Source organism: Plecotus auritus (assembly GCF_963455305.1).
Source record: "Plecotus auritus genome assembly, chromosome: 3".
NCBI classification, from domain to species: domain Eukaryota; kingdom Metazoa; phylum Chordata; class Mammalia; order Chiroptera; family Vespertilionidae; genus Plecotus; species Plecotus auritus.
In genome coordinates, this window is record NC_137772.1 from 224,688,205 (window position 1) to 224,714,139 (window position 25,935).

General features: G+C 56.9%; 1 protein-coding gene across 1 annotated transcript; it reads left to right on the forward strand.

Annotated features, from left to right (window-relative positions):
* Positions 1–448: 448 nt before the first annotated feature.
* On the forward strand, positions 449–17,393 carry LOC308244374 (1-acylglycerol-3-phosphate O-acyltransferase PNPLA3-like; the record flags this gene model as incomplete). The annotated part of the gene is made up of 8 exons (XM_080660301.1): positions 449–698; positions 4,600–4,832; positions 5,878–5,943; positions 7,014–7,223; positions 11,222–11,282; positions 12,201–12,416; positions 13,264–13,396; positions 17,279–17,393. 8 exons carry the CDS (start codon positions 449–451, stop codon positions 17,391–17,393), a joined length of 1,284 nt encoding a protein of 427 aa, XP_080516427.1.
* Positions 17,394–25,935: the final 8,542 nt, after the last annotated feature.

The window sequence follows — 25,935 nt, forward strand, 5'->3', positions numbered from 1 at the left end:
CCCTGTCATTTGGAGTAGGGAAAACGCCCCCACCCTCCCTCAGGTGCAGGTCGGCCCCTCCCAGGCCCCGCCCCACAGCCCGCCTGCCCCTCCCAGACCCCGTCCCACAGCCCATCTGCCCCTCCTAGGCCCCGCCCCACAGCCCGCCTGCCCCTCCCAGACCCCGTCCCACAGCCCATCTGCCCCTCCTAGGCCCCGCCCCACAGCTCGTCTGCCCCTTCTAGGCCCCGCCCCACAGCCCCTGCCCTTCCCAGGCCCCGCCCTACAGCCTTTACAGCCAGCCAGGTGAAGGAGCGAGGAGTGGGCCACGAGCCCCTGATTGGCCCACCCGCCCGCAGATCATTTGCATGGCCGAAGGGGCGGGACCAGAGGGGCTGACTTCACGCAGGGAACACCTGGGGAGCAGCTGCCAGGCCGCGCTGAGCGCACAAGTGGGCACTGGGTTAAGATGCCAGGGACTGCAGACGGTGGAGCTCAAACCCCGCATCCCGGACCCCGACCCGCCGCCGCTATGTGCGATTCCGAGCGTGGCTGGAGCGTGTCCTTCGTGGGCTGCGGCTTCCTGGTCTTCTATCACCTCGGGGCGACCCGCTGCCTGAGCGAGCGCGCCCCGCACCTCCTCCGCGACGCGCGCATGTTCTTTGGTGCCTCTGCTGGGGCGCTGCACGGTGTCACCTTCCTCGCAGGTGTCCCTCTTGGTACGTCCGGGGCCGCCAACGGGCTCCTTGCCAGGAGGGGGCGCCCCCAGGCTTGGGCTGCGGGCGACTCTTAAGGTTGCGGGGTGCCCGGTGGATCCGAGTTTGGACACGGACACTGCAGGTGCCCCCTCCACTGTGTCCTCTCGCCTTGTGGGCGTGGGCTCTGTCGCCCAGTCTGGGAGGGGGGCGCGCGTTGGGAGCCGCTCCTCTGGGCGTCGGAATCCCCAGCTCCTCCTCACCCCACCCCCATCTTGAGCCAGGGCTTGAAGGAAGCCCCCATTCCCCACCTCTGAGAGCTGGGACTTCCTGGAGCTGCAGGCAGAAGGGAGCTTGTCCTAGAAGGCGCGGGGGTGGAGCTGATTCCTGAGGTCCCGCCATCCCCTGGGGAGGCTCTGGGCGAGCTGAGCTGCCAACAGGAAGAGGTGATTCGCCCTGAGTCCAACCGACCCGGATGGGGGCTGGGGCCTGTGTCCCGGGGTGGGCACCTTCTTCCCTTTGGGGACTTAAGCCCCACAATTTCTCCCCCCTGCTCCTGACACCACTGGTGCAGCCCAGCCCTCCTGGGTGGAGACATCCCAGGGAGAGAGAGGGCCAGGGCTCCTGCAGACCAGCTGGTTTGGCGGTGAGGAGTTTGGGGGGGGGGAGGTGTTGTGTGTGTGAAGGAGGGTTTGAAAGTTATCTCCTCTCCTTTCCAGTGATTCAGGCCCTTCCTAGGGGCTGGCGGGGCCCCTGGACCTCCCCACACCATGCTCACCCTCCGCACCCCACTCAGTGCCCTTTGAGTTTTGTCGGAATTAACGTCTGTGCATGTGGAAGCCGTTGTGGAGGGGGAGGGGGGGGCCTTGTGCCTAAAGGACTGGGGTGCAGCCTCCTCGGCTTGGCGTTCCCAGTCAGGGGGTAGAGCTGGGCGCAAGGGGTAGTGTGGAGCTGCTGGCACCCAAAGGTCCCCAGAAGGAAGATCATGCCCCTCATCAGCCCCAGTTTACCTGGGCTCCTTAGGGACTCACTCTTGGCTGCAACCAGGGGCTGCTGGGTGGGACACAGCCCGCAGGGCTGCCTTTGCGCTGGGGACCAGGAAGCTCCTGCCAGGAGACCCTGCCATTGGAGGGACCCTGGGCTGAGTGGGAGGTGGGGTCAGGAGGCCGCCCTGGCTGCCTTCTCCTTGCAGGGGGAGAGGAGCAAAGGGCAGGGATGTGACCTCCAGGATGGCCTGTCCTTCCCCCCCCCCCCCCGGGCTATAGCAGTGCTAAAGCCAGTCCTTGTACCCCAAGGTGACCTGTAGCCACCCACGTGGTTGAACGTTTAACTGGGGCTGTGACCCCAGGACCGGAATGAAGTGCAGAGCAGTGCAGGGGTTCGGGATAGGCAGGACAGGCCGAGCCTGGGGCTGTGCCCCGCAGCACAGGGGGAGGCAGGGACCACCACGTCCCTGGAAAGTGGTTCTGGAGGTTCTGGCAGGAGCGGTTCCCCAGGTTCTTGCTTTAACCTCCTGCCTCATGGGCAGACCTCCAAGGAGCCTTTCCCAGGGGCTGCGACTTGGGCAGAGCTTCTGAGAGCGCATCCTACCCAGGCTGACCTGGCAGGAGAGCCGGGCAGCCCTGCCCGCTGGGTGCACATGTGCCCCTTCCGCCTGGACTCAGGGGGTCACGCAGGTAGGGGGTCGTGGGTGGGTCAGGACAGGATGGCACGTGTCTGGCCTTCTGCATTCCAGGAATTATGACTGGCTAGGCTGTGGGCTGGGAAGATAGTCCTGCAGGCCAGGGCAGCCTGGGCCAGTCGGGGGTTGAGGGGGTAGGAGGCAGGCCAGTGAGTGAAGTCTGATGGAGCATGAATGTGCCCCGTGCCCACTAGATGATTTGGTTTTCTGGTGGTAGAGGTTAAAGGTTAAGTTAGTTATCAGGTGCCTCCTCTGAGTTGAGCACCTTGCAGGTGAGAGGTGGAGGCTGGTGAGAGGTGGAGGCAGGTGGGAGGTGGAGGCAGGTGGGAGGTGGAGGCTGGTGAGAGCTGGAGGCTGGTGAGAGCTGGAGGCAGGTGGGAGGTGGAGGCTGGTGAGAGCTGGAGGCAGGTGGGAGGTGGAGGCTGGTGAGAGCTGGAGGCAGGTGGGAGGTGGAGGCTGGTGGGAGGTGGAGGCAGGTGAGAGGTGGAGGCAGGTGAGAGGTGGAGGCAGGTGGGAGCTGGAGGCAGGTGAGAGGTGGAGGCAGGTGGGAGCTGGAGGCTGGTGAGAGCTGGAGGCTGGTGAGAGGTGGAGGCAGGTGGGAGGTGGAGGCTGGTGGGAGGTGGAGGCTGGTGAGAGCTGGAGGCAGGTGAGAGGTGGAGGCAGGTGGGAGGTGGAGGCTGGTGAGAGCTGGAGGCTGGTGAGAGGTGGAGGCTGGTGGGAGGTGGAGGCAGGTAAGAGGTGGAGGCAGGTGAGAGGTGGAGGCAGGGGAGAGCTGGAGGCAGGGGAGAGGTGGAGGCAGGGGAGAGGTGGAGGCAGGGAGAGGGGGAGGCAGGTGAGAGGTGGAGGCAGGGGAAAGCTGGAGGCAGGGGAGAGGCCGAGGCAGGTGAGAGCTGGAGGCAGGCTTCCTGGCCTGGTGTTCTCTGCCCTCTGGAGCATCAGGCCTTCCTGCTAATCCTGCTAACACCTGATGCTGAGGCCTCCCTGGCTCTGGCTCTGGCTCTGGCTCTGGCTCTGTGGGAGCGGGGTGTGGAGAGGGTACCAGGGCCAGGCTGGGAGGGCGCTGTGCAATAGAAACAGTACAAGCCACACGGTCTGTCATTTTACATTTCCTAGACACGGGATGCAAAAAATGAAGACACAGTGAAGTTAATCTTATTCATCGCAATATAACCCAACAGTATCCTTCTCCCATTTAGTTACGGACACAAGTGTTTTGAGATATTTTACATTCTATCCTATCTAATAAAGAGGGAATATGCTAATTGACCATCACTCCGTCACAAAGATGGCTGCACTCACAGCTGAGGCCAAGTTTCCCTTAAGTTGTCTTAATGAGCAATCAGCAGGGACCTGAGGCTACATCCTCCCCCGCCCCCGTGGGGCTTGACAGGGGACCTCAGGCCTTGCCCCCCACCCCAGCACCAGGCCAGGGGACCCGAGGCCACGCCCCCCCCTGCCCGGCAGAGCTCGATGGGGGACCTCAAGGTGTGCTTCCCGTCCTGGTGCTGGGCTAGGGGACCTCAGGCTGATCCCCCCGCCCCAGCGCCAGGCCGGGGGACCTCAGGCTGTGCCCCCCACCCGGTGGGGCTTGACAGAGGACTTCAGGCCAAGCCCCCCACCCTGGCACCATGCTGGGGGACCTCAGGCTGCACCCCCCACCCCAGCATCGGGCCAGGGGACCTGAGGCTGCGCCCCTCTGCCTGGTGGGGCTTGACAGGGGACCTCAGGCCATGCTCCCCACCCAGCGGGGCTTGACGGGGGACCTCAAGGTGCACCCCCAGTGCTGGGTCGGGGGAACTCAGGCTGTGCCCCCCCGCCCAGCGGGGCTTGACGGGGGACCTGAGGCTGCGCCCCCTTGCCAGTGGGGCTTGATGGGGGCCTGAGGCTGTGCCCCCTGCCCAGCAGGGCTTGACAAGGATGGGACTGGCTGGGTCTGGATCTAGTCCAACGGGGGGCGGGGGGGTGGCCGGGTCTGGGTCTCACACGATTTTGAGGCGCATGTGGGTGGGTGGGGACTTGACTCTGGGTCCCCCTTTGAATGTGCACAAATTTCGTGCACCGGGCCACTAGTTTTTCATTAAGTTTGAGATCCTCTAACTACATCTCAGTTTGGACGACCCCCATTTTAAGGGCTCTGTAGCCACGCAAGGACACAGCTCCTTCCGCCTGGTTCCTGGTTGCCACACATGGGTCCCTCTCCAGGGTGGCACCTCCATCCCTTTGTGTGCTTGTCTCCCCCCACAGACCGGACTCTGCAGGTCCTCACAGACATGGTCCAGTCCGCCAGGAGCCGGACCCTGGGCGTCCTCCACCCGTCCTTCAGCATGGCCAGGTTCCTCCGCGAGTCCCTCCACAAACACCTCCCGGCCGACGTCCACAAGCTCATCTCAGGCAAAATGTGCATCTCGCTCACCCGAGTGTCCGACTGGGAAAACGTCCTGGTGTCCGACTTCCGGTCCAAGGACGAAGTTGTGGACGTAAGCAGGGGCCTGTCTGGGTGCTGGCAAGGGAGAGGCTGTTTCATTTTGGGTGTCACACGGAGAGGCGGGCGCAGGCCACCTGCCCGTTTCTCAGCGGCACAAGCACCTGGCTGGCCGGGACGTACACGCTGTGCCTCCGTGGTCTGGGCCACAGCATGGGAAACCCTGCGTGTTCCAGCACAGGTTGCATGTTAAAGGATGGCTCCCGCTTGGCTTTGCCCACCTTGTCAGGGCCCTGTCCCTCGGTGTCCCTCCTGCACAGGAAGCGTGTTCCTGCATGAGAACAGCTTGAGGGAAGCAGCGAGAGGCGGAGCCTCTGTCCTCAGGGCCCAGCCCCGAGGAGGTTGTCCACAAGGTCACAATACCAGTTCACCTGCCTGATGCCTTTCATGGGGGATTAATAGACACCTCACTTCACACACACGTCTGCATAGCAGAGCAGCCTGGCGCATAGAGCCAGCAGCATCTAGCAGCCAGAATTATCTTTGAACCTTATTTCTGGAAGTTTCTTCTAGACAGCCAGCACCGGTCCCCTCCCACAGGCGTTCCTCTGTAAGTCAGTGTTGGGTGCTGCTTAATGCTCTCCGGCCGGTGCTACGCCATTGTGGTCCCTGGACCCGTGTGGGCATCACCTGGGGGCCTGTGAGAACTGCAGTCTGAGGCCCCCCCTCCAAGCTGCTGCCTCAGAATCCCGGGCTGGGGTCCAGGGCCAGGGCGTCAACCAGCTGGCGTCTGATCTAGTCCTTCCCAGTCCGTCATCGCATCCACAGCTCCAGGTCAGGTCTGCGATGGCCACCGAGACTCTTGGGACAGGAAGTTGATGTCCACAGACTGTGGTGATAAGGCGCTTATACTTGGGGCTGAAATGCTATTGTGTAGGTTGGTTCATCGTTCATTCAACCCATTAATTAAAGTGCCTACTGTGTGCAAAGAGTGCTTTCAGACTAGCTCTTCTCACACATAGAGGGAAGGCTCCGGGAGGCCGAGGGGAAGGAGGAGCTGACGGCTTTGCCCGTGGTTTCACTCCCTTATATCTTCACAGGCCTTGATCTGTTCCTCCTTCATCCCTTTCTTCTGTGGCTTAATCCCTCCGACCTTCAGAGGCGTGGTGAGTCCGCTTTTAAACTGTGTTTGCATAGCTCCTGCCTGCAGGGTGCTGGGCTCAAGCATCCTAGATCCCCAAAAGCAGAGCCTTGTGTCTCTCAGCCTTGAAACAGGGGTTCCATAGCTGCCCCCCTCCATTCCCACCCACCCCCAGCCCAACCACCTTCACCAAGAATCCATTATCTGGCTTTCTGCTAGATAGGCTGGTTCACTTAATTTTTGTTGTTAATCCTCAGCAGAAGGCATTTTTTCCATTGATTCTTAGAGAGAGTGGAAGGGATGAGGAAGGGAGAGAGAGAGAGAGACACAGAGAGAAACATCGTTGTGAGAGAGACACATCAATTGGTTGCATCCAGCACGCTGAGAGCGGGGCCGGGGACCTATCCTGAAGCCCAGGTGGGTGCCGATGACCAGGAATGGAACCCAAGACCTTTGGGAACCCAAGACCTTTGCTCGGCTGACACTCTAACCCCCGAAACACACAGGCCAGGGCAGGTCCACTTAATCTTCCCCTGAGCACTGAGGACAGGTGCCCCGTGGCCTACAGAGTAAGGCGCTTAAGACTCAGCAACTCCCTTAAGTAGAGCTTCCTTCTCAGGGTGGAGAGTTTCCATGCTGTCTGGGACTTACTGTCCTGTTAGCCCGGGGCTTGGGGCAGAGCTGCGACAGAGCCGTGGTTGAGTTCCATCAACAGATCCTCGGTGTAGACACATACGGCTGCTTGTGAGCCCTGCGCGGGCAGAGTCAGCGTGGAGTGTGTGCCCTGCAGGCTCTGGGCTGTGCAGCGGCTGGGGCAGCTCCTTGCTGGGCAGCCGTTCCCCACTGAGAATATTGCCCCCCGCCCCGCCCCGGGACATCTGTCCTGTCTGCAGACACTGAGGATGTCCCAATAGAGGACATCGGTGTGACAGGTGCAGACTCTCCACATTGTACCGAACCCGCCTACCTGCCGCAGGTGTTGACAGAGGCATCCCCCAGCCCTGTCCTCCCCCCATGGCCTCTGCCCATAATCGGAGCACCTCGGACCCCTGCCCAGAGCCTCTGACAGGGTGTGTTTCCTCTCTCCCTTACAAGCGGTACGTGGATGGAGGGTTTAGTGACTCTACACCCTTCTTTGATGACAAAGCGACCATCACCGTGTCGCCCTTCTTTGGGGAGCATGACATCTGTCCTAAGGTCAAGTCCACGAACTTCCTGCATATGGACGTGTGCAAGCTCAGCCTCCGCTTCTGCTTGGAGAATGTCCACCTGATCAACCAAGTCATGTTCCCACCAGATATCAAGGTGAGTGGGGCTGTTTGTTCTGGGGGTGCAGCTTTGTGCTCTTGTTTGCTTGGGGACCCAGCAGTGTCTCTACGCAAACAAACCAAAGTTGACCCCTATTCATTGAGATGAATAGAGATCGGAGAAGAGTCACTTGTCCCCGAAGGTCAGTGGTGCCCCAGGAGGGCTTCCAGGAAGAGGTGTCCCCGAATCACCTGGGGACATTTAAACTGTGCTGCCCCTCAGGGCTGCGGTTCTAGTGCAGTCGACCCTCCTGCTCCACAGGTTTCCCACCTGTGGATTCAATCAACCACACATCAAAAATATTCTAGCCCTCGTTGGTTTGGCTCAGTGGATAGAGCGTCGGCCTGTGGACCGAAGAGTCCTGGGTTCGATTCAGGTCAAGGACACGTACCTCAGTTGCAGGCTCCTCCCAGCCCTGGATCTGGCTGTGCTCGTGCAGGCGGAAACCAATAGATGTGTTTCTCTCACATCGATGTTTCTCTCTGTCTTGCCCCTCTCTCTCCCACTCTCTCTGAAATTCAATGGAAAAATATCCTTGGGTGAGCCCCAGTGCACGACATTCGTGCACTGGGGGCGGGGGGGGGGGTCCCCTCAGTCAAGTCTGTGCCCTCTTGTATTCTGGGACTCCTGGGGGATGTCCAACTGCTGGCTTAGGCCTGCTCAGTGGGCCTAAGCGGGCAGTCGGCCATCCCCCGAGAGGTCCTTAGCTTAGCGCAGCAGCGGAGGCAGGAGAGGCTACCGCCATGACCACTGTCCTGGTAGCCGTGAGCCCGGCTTCTGGCTGAGTAGCACTCCCCCTGTGGGAGTGCACTGGCCACCAGGGGGCAGCTCCTGCATTGAGCGTCTGCCCCCTGGTGGTCAGTGCGCATCATAGCGAAAGGTCGTTCTGCCATTCGGTCGATTTGCATATTAGGGTTTTATTATATGGGGTCCCTCGGGGTGGCCTGCGGGGATCGGGCTGAAACCGGCAGTCCAACAGCGCCTGCCACTCCTGCCTGCCATGCCCACTCATCCCAGCCCAACTGCACCTGCCACGGGCCCGCACCCAGTCAGTCCCGATCAGGAGAGGCTCGTGCCACCACAGCGACGCTCACCAACTGTGAGCCCTGCATCTGGCGCCCATCTGAGGTGGGGGGGCGGGGCAGGATGTGATCAGCCCTCTGAGCAGGCGGTGGGTCACCCTTGCTGGCCCGGGATCCGGATCCATCCCACTGACATTTGTGCCATTTGTCAGGAGCCACCTGGTGGCCGGTTTTATATCATTTCTTCCTTGCGGAGCATCTAGGGAGGGGAAGCGGCCATGGTGCCTGAGGCTGACTTCCCGGAGGCTGGTGGTGCTGTCAGGATCGTGCCAGCAGCACGATCTGTCGGTGCCTGGCCTGTTCTCCAGAGATTGGACCTGCAGGACTACTGAGGGAGTATGGTGGGCCACCGAGACAGGTTGGTCAGCTAGGGTGTTCCCACTGTGGGAGTGCAATGACCACCAGGGGGCAGCTCCTTTGTTGAGCATCTGCCCCTTGGTGGTCAGTGCGCATCATAGCGACCGGTTGTTTGGTTGCTTAAGTGTTTATATATATATAGATATATGTATATAGATCTATGTAGTATATACATGTACCAATATATATATATGTATGTGTATGTATATGTATATGTATATATATATATATATATATTTATATATATACACACACACACACACACACACACATATACATATACATACACATACTAGAGGCTTGGTGCATGAAATTCGTGCATGGGGGGTTATGTCCCTCAGCCCAGCCTGCACCCTCTCCAATCTGGGACCCCTCGAGTGATATCCGACTGCCCGTTTAAGCCCGATCCCACCAGGATCGGGCCTAAAAGAGCAGTCGGACATCCCCTCTCACAATCCAGGACTGCTGGCTCCCAACCGCTCGCCTGTCTGCCTGCCTGATTGCCCCTAACCACTTCTACCTGCTAGCCCAGTGGTTGGCAAACTGCGGCTCGCGAGCCACATGCGGCTCTTTGGCCCCTTGAGTTTTTAGCAAAGCCCAGCTTAGGAGTACCCTAATTAAGTTAATAGCAATGTACCTACCTATATAGTTTAAATTTAAAAAATTTGGCTCTCAAAAGAAATTTTAATCGTTGTACTGTTGATATTTGGCTCTGTTGACTAATGAGTTTGTCGACCACTGTGCTAGCCTGATCACACCCTAACCACTCCCCTGCCAACCTGATCGATGCCTAACTGCTCCCCTGCCATCCCGATTGCTCCTAACTGCCCTCCCCTGCCGGCCTGGTCACCCCTAACTGCCCTCCCCTGCTGGCCTGGTCACCCCCAACTGCCCTCCCCTGGTGGTCCAGTCACCCGTAACTGCCCTCCCTTGCCAGCCTGGTTGCCCCTAACTGCCCTCCCCTTCCAGCCTGGTCGTCCCTAACTGTCCTCCCCTGCAGGCCTGGTTGCCCTCAACAGCCCTCCCCTGCAGGCCCGATTGCCCATCACTGCCCTCCCCTGCCAGCCTGGTTACCCCTAACTGCCCTCCCCTGCCAACGTGATTGCCCCTAATTGCCCTCCCCTGCCAGCCTGGCCACCCCTAACTGCCCTCCCCTGCTGACCCGATTGCCCCCAACTGTCCTCCCCTGCTGGCCCGGTCACCCCTAACTGCCCTCCCTTGCCAGCCTGGTTGCCCCTAACTGCCCTTCCCTTCCAGCCTGGTCGTCCCTAACTGTCCTCCCCTGCAGGCCTGGTCGCCTTCAACTGCCCTCCCCTGCTGGCCCGGTCACCCCTAACTTCCCTCCCTTGCCATCCTGGTTGCCCCTAACAGCCCTCCTCTGCTGGCCCGATTGTCCCTAACTGCCCTCCCCAGCCAGCCTGGTCACCCCTAACTGCCCTCCCCTGCTGACCTGATTGCCCCTAACAGCCCTCCCCTGCCAGCCTGGTCACCCCTAGCTGCCCTCCCATGCCAGCCTGGTCACCCCTAACTGCCTCCCCTGCAGACCTGGTTGCCCCCAACTGTCCTCCACTGCTGGCCTAGTCACCCCTAACTGCCCTCCCTTGCCAGCCTGGTCACCCCCAACTGCCCTCCCCTGCTGGTCTGGTCACCCCCAACTGCCCTCCCCTGCAGCCCTGGTCCTCCCAACTGCCCTCCCCTGCAGGCCTGGTCGCCCCCAACTGCCCGCCCCTGTTGGCCATCTTGTGGCGGCCATCTTGTGTCCACATGCGGGTGGCCATCTTTGACCACATGGGGGTGGCCATCTTGTGTTGGAGTGATGGTCAATTTGCATATTACCTCTTTATTATGTAGAATACTGAATAAAAATTCCAGAAAGTCCCAAAATGCAAAACTTGAATTTGCCCCTCACCACACCCTACCCTGAATCCACGGGAGTGATGTGGAGTGTAGGGTACCTGCCGTAGCCTATGTGCAAACCCTACACCATTTACGTGAGGGACTAGAGCATCCATGAATGCTGGTACCTGAGAGGGGCCCTGGACCAGTCCCCCCACGGATCCTGGGGAGACTGTCTGTGGGTGCAGCCTGGGCAGTAGAACGTGTTGAGTTACCCACACGATCTTATTCATGGCCACGGTCACGAACCACACTGCACTATTGCGGCTGCAGCATGCCTTCCCACCCCAAAAGTAAGGGGATGTGTGGACATGGGCCCTAACAGGGGTTGGGGACCCAGGAGGCTGCAGGGAAGTGGGCAGGACAGTGAGCACCCCGCAGGGGCTCCCCCCGGAGGGAAGGCCGTGCACCAGCTGGTTGGTGTGGGTGGTTTGTGCACAGAGCAGGGGAGGTAGCTGTAACTGTCCCCCGAGGACCAGGACAGGCCCTGTCATGTTAGGTGACAGCAAAGGCTCCGTGGAGGGCTGTCATTCCTGCCCAGTCCCTTGTCCAGCCATGCCCAGCCCATGGAGGCCGCTCAGAGTTTGAAGGAGTCTTCAGGTTAAATAATGGGGCTTAGCGATTCGGCCCGGGTAGTTCAGTGACCGGCTTTGCTTACAGGTGCTTGGAGAGAGATTTCTGCGAGGGTACTTGGATGCGGTCAGGTTCTTGGAAGAAAAAGGTATGTATGAGCTGGGGAGCAGACGAGCCCTTCTCTATAAAAAATAAAAATATACGTATGGTTTCATTGGTTTCAGAGAGAGGAAGGGAGAGGGAGGGAGGATCCGCAATCCGGGCAGAACAGAACCGTGCCCTCCTGGTTCATGGGTTGACGCTCGTCCACTGAGCCACACTGGCCGGGCCAGATGCGCCCTTTTCCTCCGTTGTTCGTTAGCGGCCTCGGTGAGCCCCGGAGTATGTGACATCCTTCGGCGAGGGGTCGGATCTGAAACATTAGCATGGAGCCCACCGTGAGATGTGTTTGGAGCTGCTTTTCTTCAATACTGAACGTTGGCTCCTGTATTGACCGTGACCATTAGTCTGTGGCTGAGACCAAGAGGACCGTCCGGTCCGCAGGACCTGCACACGGTACCCAATCAGGAAGTGTCCACGCACGTGGCCGTGTGCAGGGGGAGCGCCTCCCGGAGCTCACAGTCTGTGGCCGGAAGCGCAGATCAGTAGCGGAGGGAAGACGTGTGGAGGGATGACACGCAGAGGGCGTGACAGGATGTGGGATGCTACAGGGTCACACAGGAGGGAGCTGCAAGGCATGGGGGCAAGGAGGGCTTCCAGGAGGAGGTGGCTCCACTTTGGAGATGGGTAGGAGGATGGGAAGAATGCCTGTGTAATGCGGTGGCTGAGAGATGGACAGAGGAGAGGCGCAAGCGGGACCCCATGACATGGTGAAGTTGGCACGGCAGCAGTAGGGAGCCACGGAGGGCTGCTGAAGCGGGAGGGAGGGAGGGAGGGCAGAGGGGAGCGTCAGAAGGCCCCTCTGGGTGTCCGGTGGCTGCTGGCTTCCATGTCATCGCGTGAGGGGGTGAGTACTGACCCCTGCTGCCCATAGTAGTCCGATGGTGTGTCTCTGTGCCCTGCGTAGGCATCTGTGACAGGCCCGCTCCGAGCCCGAGTGTGCCCTCGGGAGCGCCCGAGTTCCTTCGGTTCTCCTGGGAAACCACGCACCCCGAGGCTTCCCCAGGGCCGGCTGCCTGGCAGAGGAGGCCGGAGGTGGCCGAGCTGCTGGACCACCTGCGTGTCCACCTCCTGCCCTGGGACGAGAGCATCCTGGAGACACTGTCGCCCAAGCTCATCGCAGGTGTGACGCCTCTGGGCGGGAAGGGGGGCGATGCTTTCTGTTGCTGAGACGAAAAGGGCTTCTCTCCCCGGTTGGGGTTGGGATTGGGGTTGGGGAGGAGGGTGATGCTGCCACGGGGAGGAGATGAGGCCCCCCTCCTGGCACCATCCCCCCCACCCAGGCGCCGTGCTCAGCCTCCCTTCCCACGTGTACATGGCCAGGAAACACCACACTCCGCTGAGCCCGTTTTGAGTTAAGCGGGCATGCTCCCAGTGCCTGGGGTCCGGGCACACCGGATTTGGGGGGCCCCGAGGGTGGGCCCCTTCTTTCAGAACACCATTCTCTGCCTATGCACCCCTCTCCAAGCCTTCTTTCTGGAGGAGCCTGTCTGCCTCCCCCTCCCCAAACCCACAGCTTTGAACTTGTCATTGAACGACGGTAGGGCATTTGATCCTGTGGTCAGACACCAGATGGACCCAGGAGTGCACAAAGCAGACCCATTCGGGCGTTTGGAGGAACTCCAAGATAAACAAGACGCTGATGCCCAGGTGGCTACGATTTGAGGCGTCCTGAGGCCTTGACGAAGGGGAACCAGAAGCCAGGGCTCCAGGCAGAAGAGGGAGTGTTGGGAAAGCCGTAAGGCGGGCGGGGTTGCGGTCCGTGTCTCCTCCAGGGAGAGCCGCCAGTGGAACAGAGTTGTCCCGGGGCCCGGGCCATCCCAGGGCTGTTCTGGCCGCACTCCCTGCTCGATGGCAGGCGCCAAGCTCCTGCCTCTTTGGCAGCAGGGATGTGCGCTTCACTGACATCCCAGGCAGCCTCGGGGGAGGTTACCCTGGTGGGAACACCCTCCCCCACTGGTATCTTTCAGGACTGAGTGAGGCCCTGAAACCCCGACGTGGCTGCCTGAGCAAGATTTGCAGCTTCCTGCCGGTGAAGGTCATGTCTTACGTGATGCTGCCCTGCATGCTGCCCCTGGAGTCCGCGGTCGCGGTGGTCCAGAGGTGAGCGCTGTGGGCGGTGTGGTGTCTCGGCGGTTGAGTGAGGATTAAGGGAGAGTCCACGTAAGGCCCCACGTCTGGGCCTGGCTCCTGTGCAGTGCAGGGGGGTCACAGTCTATAGGGTCTGTCCCTGAGAGGTGCCTCATGCTCAGGCCTGGCCCAAACCACCTCCTTTCTTTTTATTCATTTTTTATTGATTGATTTTAAAGAGAGGAAGGGGAAGGGGGGGGGGAGAGAAAGAGAGAGAGAGAGAGAGAGAGAGAGAGAGAGAGAGATCAACTTGTTGTTCCATCCCATTTATGCATTCATTGGTTGATTCCTGTATGTGCCCTGGCCGGTGATTGAACCCACAACCTTGTCCCATCCAGATGATGCTCGCAGCCAGCGAATCTGCCTGGTCAGGGCTGTCGCCTCCTTTGTCGTTGCTGCTGCAGGCTTGTCATTTCCTGTAGCTCCGCCCTTTTATTTGGGGACTCGAGGCAAACAGGTGTGCACCCAGAGTCCTGGGCATTGACTTCACTCAGCTTTCTTCCAGTTGACTTGGGTGTTTACCTTCTTTTTAGTGAGTTAATCTTGGGTGTGCATCTTATATTTTACTAGAGGCCCGATGCACGAATATTCGTGCAAGAGTAGGCCTTCCTTCCCCTGGCTGCCCGCACCGGCTTCCCTCTGGCACCCGGGACCCAGCCTTCACTCCGGCCCCGGCTTCGTCCGGAAGGACATCCAGAATGACATCCGGTCTAATTAGCATATTACCCTTTTATTATTATAGATTTTATTGTTTAAATTTATCTTTATTGTTGAAAGTATTACAGATGTCCCCTTTTTCCCCCCAGTGACCCCCTCCACCCTGCTCCCGGGTCCTCCCCAGGTCCTCCCCGCACTTCTGTCTGTCCATGGGCTATGCACACATAAATGGATTAGTTAATCTCTCCCCCCTTCCCTCTAAATACGTCAGTCTGTTGCCTACTTCGATGTCTAGATCTTTTTTGTTCATCAGTTCAGTTTATTTTATTCATTGGATTCCACATATGAGTGAGATCATGTGAAACTTGTCTTTCTCTGACTGGCTTATTTCACTTAGCATAATACCTCTATGCTGTCTCAAAGGGTATGAGATCCTTATTTTTTTACTGCTGTATGGTATTCCATGGTATAAATATTCCACAGCTTTTTTTATGACTTATCTGCTGATGGGCACTTGGGCTGTTTCCAAATCTTAGCTAGTGTGAATAACGCTGCTATGAACGTAGGGGCGCATGCATTCTTTCTGATTGGTGTTTCTGGCTTCTTAGGGGATATTCCTAGAAGTGGGATCACTGGGTCAAATGGAAGTTCCAGCCAAAACCGGTTTGGCTCAGTGGATAGAATGTCGGCCTGTGGACTGAAGGGTCCCAGGTTCGATTCCGGTCAAGGGCATGTACCTTGGTTGCGGGCACATCCCCAGTGGGAGGTGTGCAAGAGGCAACTGATCGATGTTTCTCTCTCATCGATGTTTCTGACTATCTATCCCTCTTCCTTCCTCTCTGTAAAAAATCAATAAAATATATTAAAAAAAAAATGGAAGTTCCATTTTCAGTTTTTTGAGGAAACTCCACACTGTTTTCCATAGTGGCTGCACCAGCCTGCATTCCCACCAGCAGGGCACGAGGGTTCCCTTTTCTCCGCATCCTCACCAGCACTTGTCGTTTGTTGATGGTAGCCATGCTGACAGGTGTGAGGTGGTACTGAATTATCGTTTGGATTTGCATTTTTCTGATGATTAGTGACATTGGGCATTTTTTCACGTGTCTCTTGGCCATTTGTATGTCCTCTTTGGAGAAGTGTCTATTCAGGTCTTCTACCCATTTTTTTTAATTGGAGTGTTTGTCTACCTACCATTTGTTGAGTTGGATGAGCATGTTATACATTTTTGGAAAACCCCTTAGCAGATGTATCAGTGGCCGCTATGTTCTCCCATGCGGTGGGCTCCCTTTTCGTTTTGATGCTGGTGTCTTTGGCTGTGCACAAGCTTTTATTTTGGTATATTCCCTCTTGTTTAGTTTTTCCTTTGTTTCTCTTGCCCTAGGTCAGTGGTCGGCAAACTGGCTCGCGAGCCACATGCGACTCTTTGGCCCCTTGAGTGTGGCTCTTCCACAAAATACCGCGGCCTGGGCGAGTCTATTTTGAAGAAGTGGCGTTAGAAGAAGTTTAAGTTTAAAAAAATGTGGCTCTCAAAAGAAATTTCAATCATTGTACTGTTGATATTTGGCTCTGTGGACTAATGAGTTTGCCGACCACTGCCCTTGGTGATACATTTTGAAGTCTATTTTGTCAGATATGAGTATTGCTACCCCAGGTTTTTTGTTTTTTTTTTTCTTTCATTTCCATTTGCATGGGAAATTTTTTCCATCGCTTCACTTTCATCCTGTGTGAGTCTTTTGTTCTGAGGTGGGACTTTATAGACAGCCTATATATGGGTTACATTTTCTACCCATTCAGCTACCCTATGGGTTTTGATTGGAGCATTTGAGCCATTTACACTTAAGGTTTAGTGGATAGGTACTTATTTGTTCCCATTTCTATTCTTTATGCCTGTGTTTCCCCCCAACCCCCGCTCCCATTTCTTCTTCTTACAACAGTCCCTTTAGCATTTCTTGCAGTTCTGGTTTGGTGGCAATAAACTGTTTTAGCCATTTTTTGTCAGCGAAGCTCTTTATTTCACTTTCAATTTGGAATGATAACCTTGCCGGTTAGAGTAGTCTTGGATTCAGTCCCTTGCTTTTCATTACTTTGTATACTTCATGCCAATCCCTTCTGGCCTGAAGTGTTTCTATTGAGAAATCAGCTGACTGTCATGGGAGCTTCCTTATAGGTAACTTTCTGTCTCTCTCTTGGTGCCTTTAAGATGCTTTGCCTTTAACATTGGCCATTTTAATTATGATGTACCCAGGTGTAGGTCTTTTGGGGTTCATCTTGATTGGGACTGCCTGTGTTTCCTGAACTTGAGTGCTTCAGTCCATCTTTTAAAGTCCAGTCCATCCTTCAAAATCCAGCTCTGTCCGCCCGCCCGTGGTGGGCCTCCCCAGGTCCCTTCCCGCCCCAACAAATTAGCCTCCTATCCCCACACCATCTTTCCCTGTGCGGAGGTTCAGGCATTTGTCAAAGCCCAGGCATGGGCCCTAGCCCGTTTTGCTCAATGGCTAGAGCATCGGCCTGCAGACTGAAGGGTCCTGGGACTGATTCCGGTCAAGGACACATGCCTGGGTTGTGGGCTCAGTCCCTAGCAGGGGCATGCAGGAGGCAGCCGATCCATGATTCTCTCTCTTCAGTGATGTTTCTATCTCTTTCCCTCTCCCTTCCTCTCTGAAATCTATTTAAAAAATTACAAAGAGTTCTGGGCCTTCACTCAGCTTAAAAAATAAAAAAGCCCCGCCGTGGGGTCCTTTTAGTGTCCAAGGACGGGAGTCTGTGGAGGCCGTGGCCAGGCTTCCTCGTGGGACTCGCACGCGGCCAAGCGCAGTCGCGCTGGTGGAGGGGTGGTGTCTCCGCTCCACGCTTCAGGCATCCTGCCTGGGACAAGTAACATCCGGGGAACCCAGCCTTCTCCTGTGATTCCCCCGGAAACCCCTCGAGCTTTCCTGACTAACGAGTGGCCTGAGTTTGGGGCGTTTAGGTTGGCTTGTCCGAATCCACCTTTGGAGGATTTATCAGATGGGGATGAGATGCGAGCTCGGCCATTTATCGGATCAAGGGGCCTTGTTGTTAAGCTGGCTGCCTTTTGTTCAGCTTTTATTTGGTTCTCTTCATTTGGCTTGTCTTCCGGCTGACATGGTGTGTGTGTGTGTGTGTGTGTGTGTGTGTGTGTGTGTGTGTGTCTGTCTGTGTCTGCTTTTATCCCTGCAGACTGGTGCTGTGGCTTCCCGACATTCCTGCCGACGTCCAGTGGATGCTGTCCATAAGCTTCCAGGTTTGTTCTCGAGGCATGACGCATCTGCTCCCCACTTCCTCGCGGGTGTAGATAGACAAAGAGAGAAAAGCTGTTGCTGTGTGTCGGTTACTCTTATTTAGTTTTATTTATACCCCGAAGCTCTGTCCTCTGACAGGGCCTAGAAGCCCAAAAGGAATGAGCACACCCAGCACCAAGGCCTTGGTTTCTAAACACCATTCCGCGCAAACGGGAGAAAACTCTGGGGAAATGACTGATTGCAGGGCCGAGCAGGACAAGCACCAGGTGAGCCGGGGACACCTGACGGCAGAAAGCAGGTGTTGAAGAAATGACGGGGACTTGTCCGAAGGATACAGGAGCCAGCTTGGCTGAATCTGAGACAGTTTGGACACCAAAACAAATCATGTGAATAACAGATCGTTCATGGGATAAGAGTCTGGCCCGGCCGGCGAGGCTCAGTGGATTGAGCATCATCCCGGGCACCAGAGAGTCTGTGAGTCGATAAATGAGATAAAGGAATAAGTAAGCGGAGGAGAAGTCAGAGCTCTCCCTCATGTTAAATGCTAAGGGATCACCGTTGGGAATGGACAATCCCTTTGCAAGATTCTCGGCACGAACGGCGTCAGCCAATAATCATCTATAGAGGCCAGGTACAGGATATTGACCTGGTTTCAGAGTATCGCCCTCACATTGGCTATTAATCACAAAAGTAAAAAATAGGTTGCAGTGGGTTACCCTTGCAAATACAACCATAACCAAGTATCCAAGTCACATTGTCCCAATAATGGGACAGACTGGCGTCACATGCCTCCAGATAGGATCCCCTAAGGGGGACAAGCATGGGAAAGACTGAATGGCCCTCCAAAGATGCCCCATCCTAACACTCAACCTGGAAATGTGTTCCCTTACGTGCCAAAGATCTTTGCAGATGTGATTAAATTAAGGATCTTAAAATAGGGAGGTTATTCTGGATTATCTGGGGGGGAGGGGCATGTAATTGTACTTCCACCTAACAAGTAGAGAGGGAGGCAAAGGTGTCTAAAGTTCCTGCCGCGCTGACTTTGAAGATGAGGGAGGGGCCACGAGCCAAGGAGTGTGGGCGCCTGCCTCTAAGAGGCAGGGAGGTGGGTTCTCCCTAAGGGCTCCAGAGGAAGGCAGCCCTGCGGACACTGTGACTTTAACCCAGTGAAACCCACTGCAGACTTCTGACCTCCCACCCTGTGACCTAGGAAATCCGCGGTTTTCTCAGCCACTTAGCTTGGGGTCATTTGTTCTCATGGCAACAGGAAACCAATACATACCACTTCTGTAGAATTCTGGGCCAAGATGCATAACTTGAGTGAAATTATGAGGAAACATAATTTAAGGGATTAAGTATGGTTAAGGGACATTCTACTAAATAACTTGCCTGTACCCTTTTCTTTTTGGTTAATCCTCACCTGAGGATATTGTTTCCATTAATTTTAAGAAAGAGGGGAAGGGAGAGGGGGAGAGAGGAAGAGAGAGAGCAAGAAAGGGAGAGAAACATCCATGTGAGAGAGACACATGGATTGGTTGCCTCCTGCAGGTGTCCTGACTGGGCCAGGGATCGAACCCGCAAACCACCTACCTGCCCTTGGACCGGGAGTCTAATCCACGACCCTTCCGTGTGCGGGCCAACGCTCTAACCACCTTGCCACCCGGGCCAGGGCACTTGAGTAAACTTAAGATCATGAAAGACAAAGGCAGTTTAAAGGACACTAAAGGGACATGGCAACTTAGTGCAGTCCCTGGCCCTAGACTTGAACCTGGCCTGAGGGACAATGGACAAACTTTATGTGTGAGCCGAGAATTAAACAAGAGCACTGTGTTGATACATTTCCCAAGTTTGCAAAGTCCTTGTTCTTGGGAAAAACACGGAGATATTTAGGAGTAAAGAGGCATGGTGTCCCAACCTCATTATTGTTCCAGAAAATAAACCTCTAGCGCGATCTACCCTTACCTCTACCTGCATGACTATCGTGACTATCGAGGAAAGATTCCTGTGGCAAAAGTCGCGGGTTGGAGAATCTGGGCGAAGGGCACGTGAGCCTGGGGTTTAAACATGTGGTCAGTGAGGCCCAGGCCCCTGGGAAACAGGAGAAGGAGGCGGCTGGCGGCCCCCAGACCCGGCAGTAGGCAGAAACTGCCCCTCCCTGCCCCCAGCTCCTGCTCCATCCTGGCTGCCTCATGAGCTCCTAAGGGGTCAGCATCTCCCCAGAGCGATCCCCCCAGAACCGGAGACCCAGATTGGAGAGTGGACTCGCGGCTCCCTGGGGCCCACAGAGGCCTCTGCTGGAGAGAAGTCACTGCCCCCCTAGGCCTCAGTCCCCCACTTGCAAGTGGGGAAATTGATCTGCAACCTTTGTAAGAATGAGGTCCGACTTAGCTCACACACGGCCCTGGGCTGTCCTGTGGCGATGGGTCCATCCATCCATTGGGAGAGGCTGAGTGCCAGGAGCTGCTGTGGCTTCGGTCACTGTGGACAAGGGGGAGCAGTTTGTGGGTCACAGCACGCACTAGGAGGCGTGTGTCCTGTGGGCGCACCTGCAGCACAGGCTGGTGGGCCGGGCTGGGCCCCTCCCCATGGCCCAGGCCCAGCATGGAGCCCGGGGCCAGGCGGTGCTTGTGCAAGGAACACGCTGTCCCAGGAGGTTGACAGAAAGAGGCAGCCTTGGGCGGGGGAGGCCTGCCTGTGGGCCCAGCTCCCTGGAGGCGGGCAGGGGGCAGAGAGCAGACCCAGGTCCCACTCAGGAGCCTAGGGGAGACCGCCCACAGACGCTGATCCAAAGTGCTCAGGCCACCGGCTCAGAGGCTTTGCCACGAGACCCCTGGACCCGGAGCTGCTCTGGACACACGGACGCGGGGCCAGCAGAGCTGCTGGGTGTTCAGGGCAGAGAGAGGCCCAGACCCAGACAGAGAGGCCAGGAGGGGGGTGGAGGGGGTACCCCAAAGGCTCCCTCAGCACCCAACTCCTTATGGTCCCAGGAAGGAGACAAGGGTGGCAAGTGCGTGTCAGGGGCCTTTCCAGGGCCGGGCACCGAGCTCGGCCCAGGCCGCCCTCCCAGTCCCGTGGAGCAGGACCTTATGCCCACTTCCCAGCTGGAGGGACCGGAGCCCAGAGACGCCAAATGGCTTGCCCTGCTGCTCCCCATCCTGCCGGCAGCACTGGAATAAACACTCCTGTGCGATCAGCCCTGTCTCTGCTTAACTGGCTGGAGGAGTGACAGGCCCGGACCCACTGGTGTCTGGTTTCAGGGGAGGGCCCCCTCCTGGCCCTCAGCTGCCCCAGCATCTCTCACGCTACCCGCCCGTGGACAGCTGGGCTCGATGGCCCGAATCCACGGCCGCTCTGTGAGCCCCGTCCTTGCCTCCAATGAGGGATGGGGTTACCCTCACCGCGCCCCTCTCCCTGGGGTAGGGGCACACCGCACTGTGGGGAGCCCGGCTTGGGAGGGTGTAGGGGTGCAGGAGGAAGTAGGGCCTGGACAGAGCACTGTACACTCACCAGGTTGTAAGGACTCAGTGTGGCTGAGTAGGGCCACCTTCGTGAGCTGGGGTGGGAGCAGCAGGGGGGCAGGGAGGGCAGAATCAGTGGGTAGCATGGACCCCTGGGAAAGTCCAGGTGACTGAGGTTCTATCTCTGTCCATCCTGCACTGACTCACCTGCGGGCAGGTCCGTGGGGCTGCGTGCAGGGGGCCCCAGCCGGGTGCAATAAAGCCTGTGATGGCTCTGAACGCTGGGAGGGACCCTACCTCATCGGAGGAAGCCCAGGACCCCCTCACCTGGGCCGGACTGAGAGAGGCTCCGCCTGAGACCCCGAGGGACCCTGGGGACCTCTAAGGACCCAATTCATCCTCAAGTCCCTTTCCCATCACCCCATCTCGGCCAGCCTTGCTAGTGAGGAGCCCTCCTTCCCCCGAGGCAGGGCTGACTGCTAGAATGTCCTTCCCTGTCCCCTCGACTGCTGGTTCCAGCCCAGCCTTCTGAGAGCCCGCAGCAGACTCGCCCCCTCTGCCTGGGGCAGCCTTGCAGAGACGGGTACCGGGGACCCCAAACAGGATCTTCTGCCACGGTGTGTCAGCCCGGGGCCCAGGGTCCTCTGACCCTGGCCCCGGGGGTTGGTGGAACTCTAAGAAGCCAGATGCAAGACCCAGCACGGAACACGCCCTCCCGGGTGACTGCGGCTGCAGCTGGTGGTACCTCCTGCACTGACCCTGCTCCAGTTCAGGTGGCCTCGGGGCTTGGCCTTGGGGGACGCCTGTCCCGCTGAGAGCTCGCGGGCTGTTTCCAGCCCCTGAGATGCCCACCTCCTTCAGGAAGGCTGCCGAGCGAGCGCCACGCCTGCTCCGCGCCCACCCCCCTCCCCTTCAAATGGAGAACAGCGCCGACCAATAGAAACCGAAAGCAAGCCTCATCTGTTTCTTTCCATTTTCTAGCCAGAAAATGAGGTTGTCTTCCATAATGGATTTTATCTAACTCAGTAAATCCAAAACATTGCCATTTTGACTTGTCATAAATACAGAAAAAGTATTGTAAGAGAATTTATTCTTTTTTTCCGCCGTCTTCTAAACCTTTTGCTCTGAAAATGCATCTCACTCCAGATAATACATTCTCAACGGCTGAAGTGAAGGGTAACCCACCAAAACAGCACACTGCGTTTAATGGGAAAGCACGTCACGTGGTTGCGGTTTGTCCGCACATCCTGCCTCCCAGGCTGGTGTCTCTGAGACAGTGAGCAGGAGGCTGCCTCCAGGGAGCCCGCCTTCCAGCGAGGGAGACACTCGGCGGAGGGTGGGGGGAGAGGCGGGGCGAGGGGGGGGCGGTTCGGGGCCAGGTGTTCCGTGGGGACAAGACCCGGGGCCTTCAGAGAGAACGCCACATTGTAGCTGGGGCCTTGGGGGTTAAGTGAGCATTCGCCAGGCAGGGAAGCGGAATGGGGAGCAGGGGGAAGAGGCTGAGCAAAGGCGCTGAGGCAGAGAGGGGTACGGAAGGGTGCGGGTCCCCTGGGGCAGGCTTGGGGGAGGGGGTGAAGGCCTGGGGCTGTCGGGGCTTCTGTGTATTTTGTGCATCAGGAATTGGGATTTGCAAATTTGGGGATGTCTGTCTGAGATCTGCTGGAGATGGTTACCCGGAGGCCACCTCCTATGGAACCTGGGTTCACCCCCACAGGGCACTGAAGGGCCCCCAGACTCTGGGGGTGGGGGGGTGGGGTGGGGAAGGCCACTGCACAACAGGTGAAGGCCAAGCTTGTTCCAGGCCCTGAGGACACTCCGCTCCACCCCTGGGTCCCTCCTGCCGGCCCCATTCCGCCTCTCCCTCCGTCTAGGGAGGTGCCTGGGAGGTGAATGGGGCTTCCCGAGGCTGGAAATCACCAGTTTGACATGATTGCATCAGTACGTTCACTTGCAAAACGCTCGCCCAGTTGTTCATTCAAGACCAGTGCACTTGGCCTTGTGTGTGTGCCCTTCAGCCCTGGAAGGGGTGGCTCATTGGTTGGGCACTGCCCAGCGCACTGAAAGGTTGCTGGTTCCCTGCCAGTTCAGGACACATGCTGCAGTTGTGGGCTCCGTCCCCTAGGGGGCGTGCAGGAGGCAAATGCTCAATGTTTCACTCTGACATTAGTTTCTGTCTCTCTCTCCCCGCTCCCTTCCTCTCTAAAAATCAATAAAAACTATTTTAAAAATAACAAAAAACAAAAACAAGACCTCACTTTAAAAAGTTGAAATATGAGCCTCTCCTTCCAGGCGCCAGGCTCTAACAAGTCCCCTCCAAGCACGGCCTCTGCCTCCTGGACCCCACCTTTTCTTCCCTGGGAGCCCCACCGTCCCCTCCCTTTTCTTGGGGAGAGCACTACTGAGGGCCCCAGTGCCTCAGCACCTCGGAGGTGTGCTCGGCCCACGACGCGAAGGTCATTTCTGAAGCCTGGGTTCACGTCCGGCCTCACCCGCTGCTCACCTCTTGACCCTGGCTCCGCCGATGGACAGTCAACACCTTGGTTTCCTCCATCGGTAAATGGGGACGTGACGTCCCTCACAGGGTTGTCATGGGGATTGAAAGGGTAACGTTTGTGAAGCACCTGGCAGGGCCCTGGGGCGTGCCAGTTACCACTGAATCCCTTACATCCCTGTCACATCAAGTGGACGGGTGTGACACCTGCCCCAGCCAGAGTCCGGGAGATTTCAGACTCAGCCGGGGAGACAGGTGCAAATACCCAGTGTGACCAGTCTGATGACAGACACAGACAGAGGCCAAGGCCCAGGAAGGACATAGGTGCGTCAGGTCAGGGTGGCCATCTGCCTCAGCAGGGACCTCCAGGAGGCCCTCAGCCTGGCACATGGCCACTTCACCAGCGCAGGGTGGATGGAGAGAGGCCAACGATGGGATGGGCGAAGGTAGCTCTGGGGCCTGTGAGGCCGAGCTGGAGAGCACTCGTGTGGCCCAGCGAGAATAGCAGCCCCGGGGTGCTGGGACAGCTTGGCACACTGCCATAGGCGTGGGGGAGCCCTGAAGGCACAGGGCACTGGAGCTGGGGTCTGGAGTCAACCCAATAGGGTAAGGAGTGATGGACAGGCTGGCTTCCCGCGGTGGCATCTCCGTGGGCGTTGAAGGGTGAGTAGGAGTTCGTCAGGCAGATGGCAGGCGGGGAGCAGAGGACTGGGTCTGGGACCCAGCTGGGTCAACTTGGCAGACATGCATGGGTTTGGTAAGTGTTGATCCAGCTGGTTCCCCACTCAGAGGCTGACACCAAGAAAGCTCCAACAGCACTCAGTCTGAGTCACAGGCCCCACCCCACTCACTCTGGAACCTGGGCACCTTCCCCTAGGCCCATTGAACTCTACATGTTAAATGTGAGTGTGAGAACAGGAAAAAAGGCCTTTCTTTTTCTTTGCTGAGGCCTTCCACAATTATGAGATGCACCTGGTAATTAAACTCCAAGATGGTTAGCTCCTCTGCGTCAAACAGCCCCTCTGCTCAAACTGTAAGACAAGAGAACTTACTCTCAAGGCTACATTCTTGCATACCCCTCCTCCCTGCTGGATTACAACTCAGGGATAATAAGTAGAAAGTTCCCTTCCCTCCTCCTCTTCAAACCAACCAGCCCCTTTCGAACTCTTCATAACTTTTACTCTGAGCATGTCTTACAGGCTTGGGTGAAGATGCTGATAAAGACACCTTGCTCAGACCAAAAAAAGCAAAGTTTTCAAAGACAATCCACACAATGTCTGCTCAACTCCAGGCCCAAATCGCCCTCCCTTCCTTGTCACCTAGCAACAAACAGCAGCCAAGGCTTTAAAAGGGGGAGCAGCTTTTTGTTCTTTGCCCTTGTGTTGATTAGCAATGCACCTCCCTTTCTCTTTGGTGAAAGTAAAATAAACATCCTCTCTGCATCCCTTCTTTTAGTTGTGAATTCTTTCACAGCCCAAGTCACTGCCCAGAAGCCTAACATTAAAGATTTTTTTTTTTTGGCGGGGGGCGGGGGTGGGGGCATTGAGGAGAGTATCCAGATCAATCCAAACTTTCACTTCTGTCTCTGGGGAAAAATTTTTTATCCAACTATAAGAGAACATTTATTTGGTAATTCACAGTGGTGGTTTAAAAAAGTAACTCCTAGAATATATGGGCTTATGAACCAAGTTACAGAGGTAAAGGATGGGCCCTTGGAGCTTGGGAACGGGAAGGTAGTGGTAAGGGTCCTGGGAGAAGAAGGAGGGGGAGGAGGAGGGTGTGTTCGTGCTCCCAGGAGGGAAAGTGCCAAAAGAGGTTTTTTTAAATCCATTGACATGGAGGTTCATTCACCAAGTTCTCCAGAGCCCCACAGGTGCCTCCGATGAGGAGTGGTCTTAAATGGCAGGCCTTGTGGGCCGGCAGGTATGGCTGTCAGGTGCGGCTTTCCTCATCCCGAAGACACTGCATCAGCCCTCACTTCCCTGACTTGGAGTTTGAGATTCGGGGAACCTGCCTGCGGGTCCTTTGGAAGGTGGGGAAGCTGGGCACCGCCTTGGCCTCCAGCTGGGCTCCGAGGGCTCCAGGTGGCTCACTCTCCGTTCTTCCTTTGTAACCAGACATGGGCTGTGTGGCCCGCGGAGCTCCAAAGAGGAAACATTGCAAAAGAGAGGATTACAAAACTCCTCTGGCATGACACCCAGGGTGTTCTTCCCTGTCATCAAAATGCGCTTCCTCCCTTTGTCCACCTTCTCCTTGAACTCTGCCTTTCTTTTTCTCATGAACATCTTTTTTCCATCGTCACTCAAGGATATGTTTGTGTGTTTGTTTTTTGTTGACTCTAGAGAGAGAAAAGGAGAGGGGGAGAGAGAGAAACATCAATGTGAGAGAAACATCAATTGGTTGCCTTCCATATGCACCCTGACCAGGGATTGAACCCACAACCCAGAATGTGCCCTGACCAGGAATCCACCTGAGACCCTTTGGTGCCCAGGATGACTCTCCAGCCAACGAACTGAGCCACACGGGCCAGGGCCGAACAGTTTATTTTGGAATAATTTCAGTAGTGATGAAACGTTGCAAATGTAGTTTTCATAGACCCTTCACCCAGCTCCCCTGGTGTTCATGTCTTACAGAACTCCGTTCCTG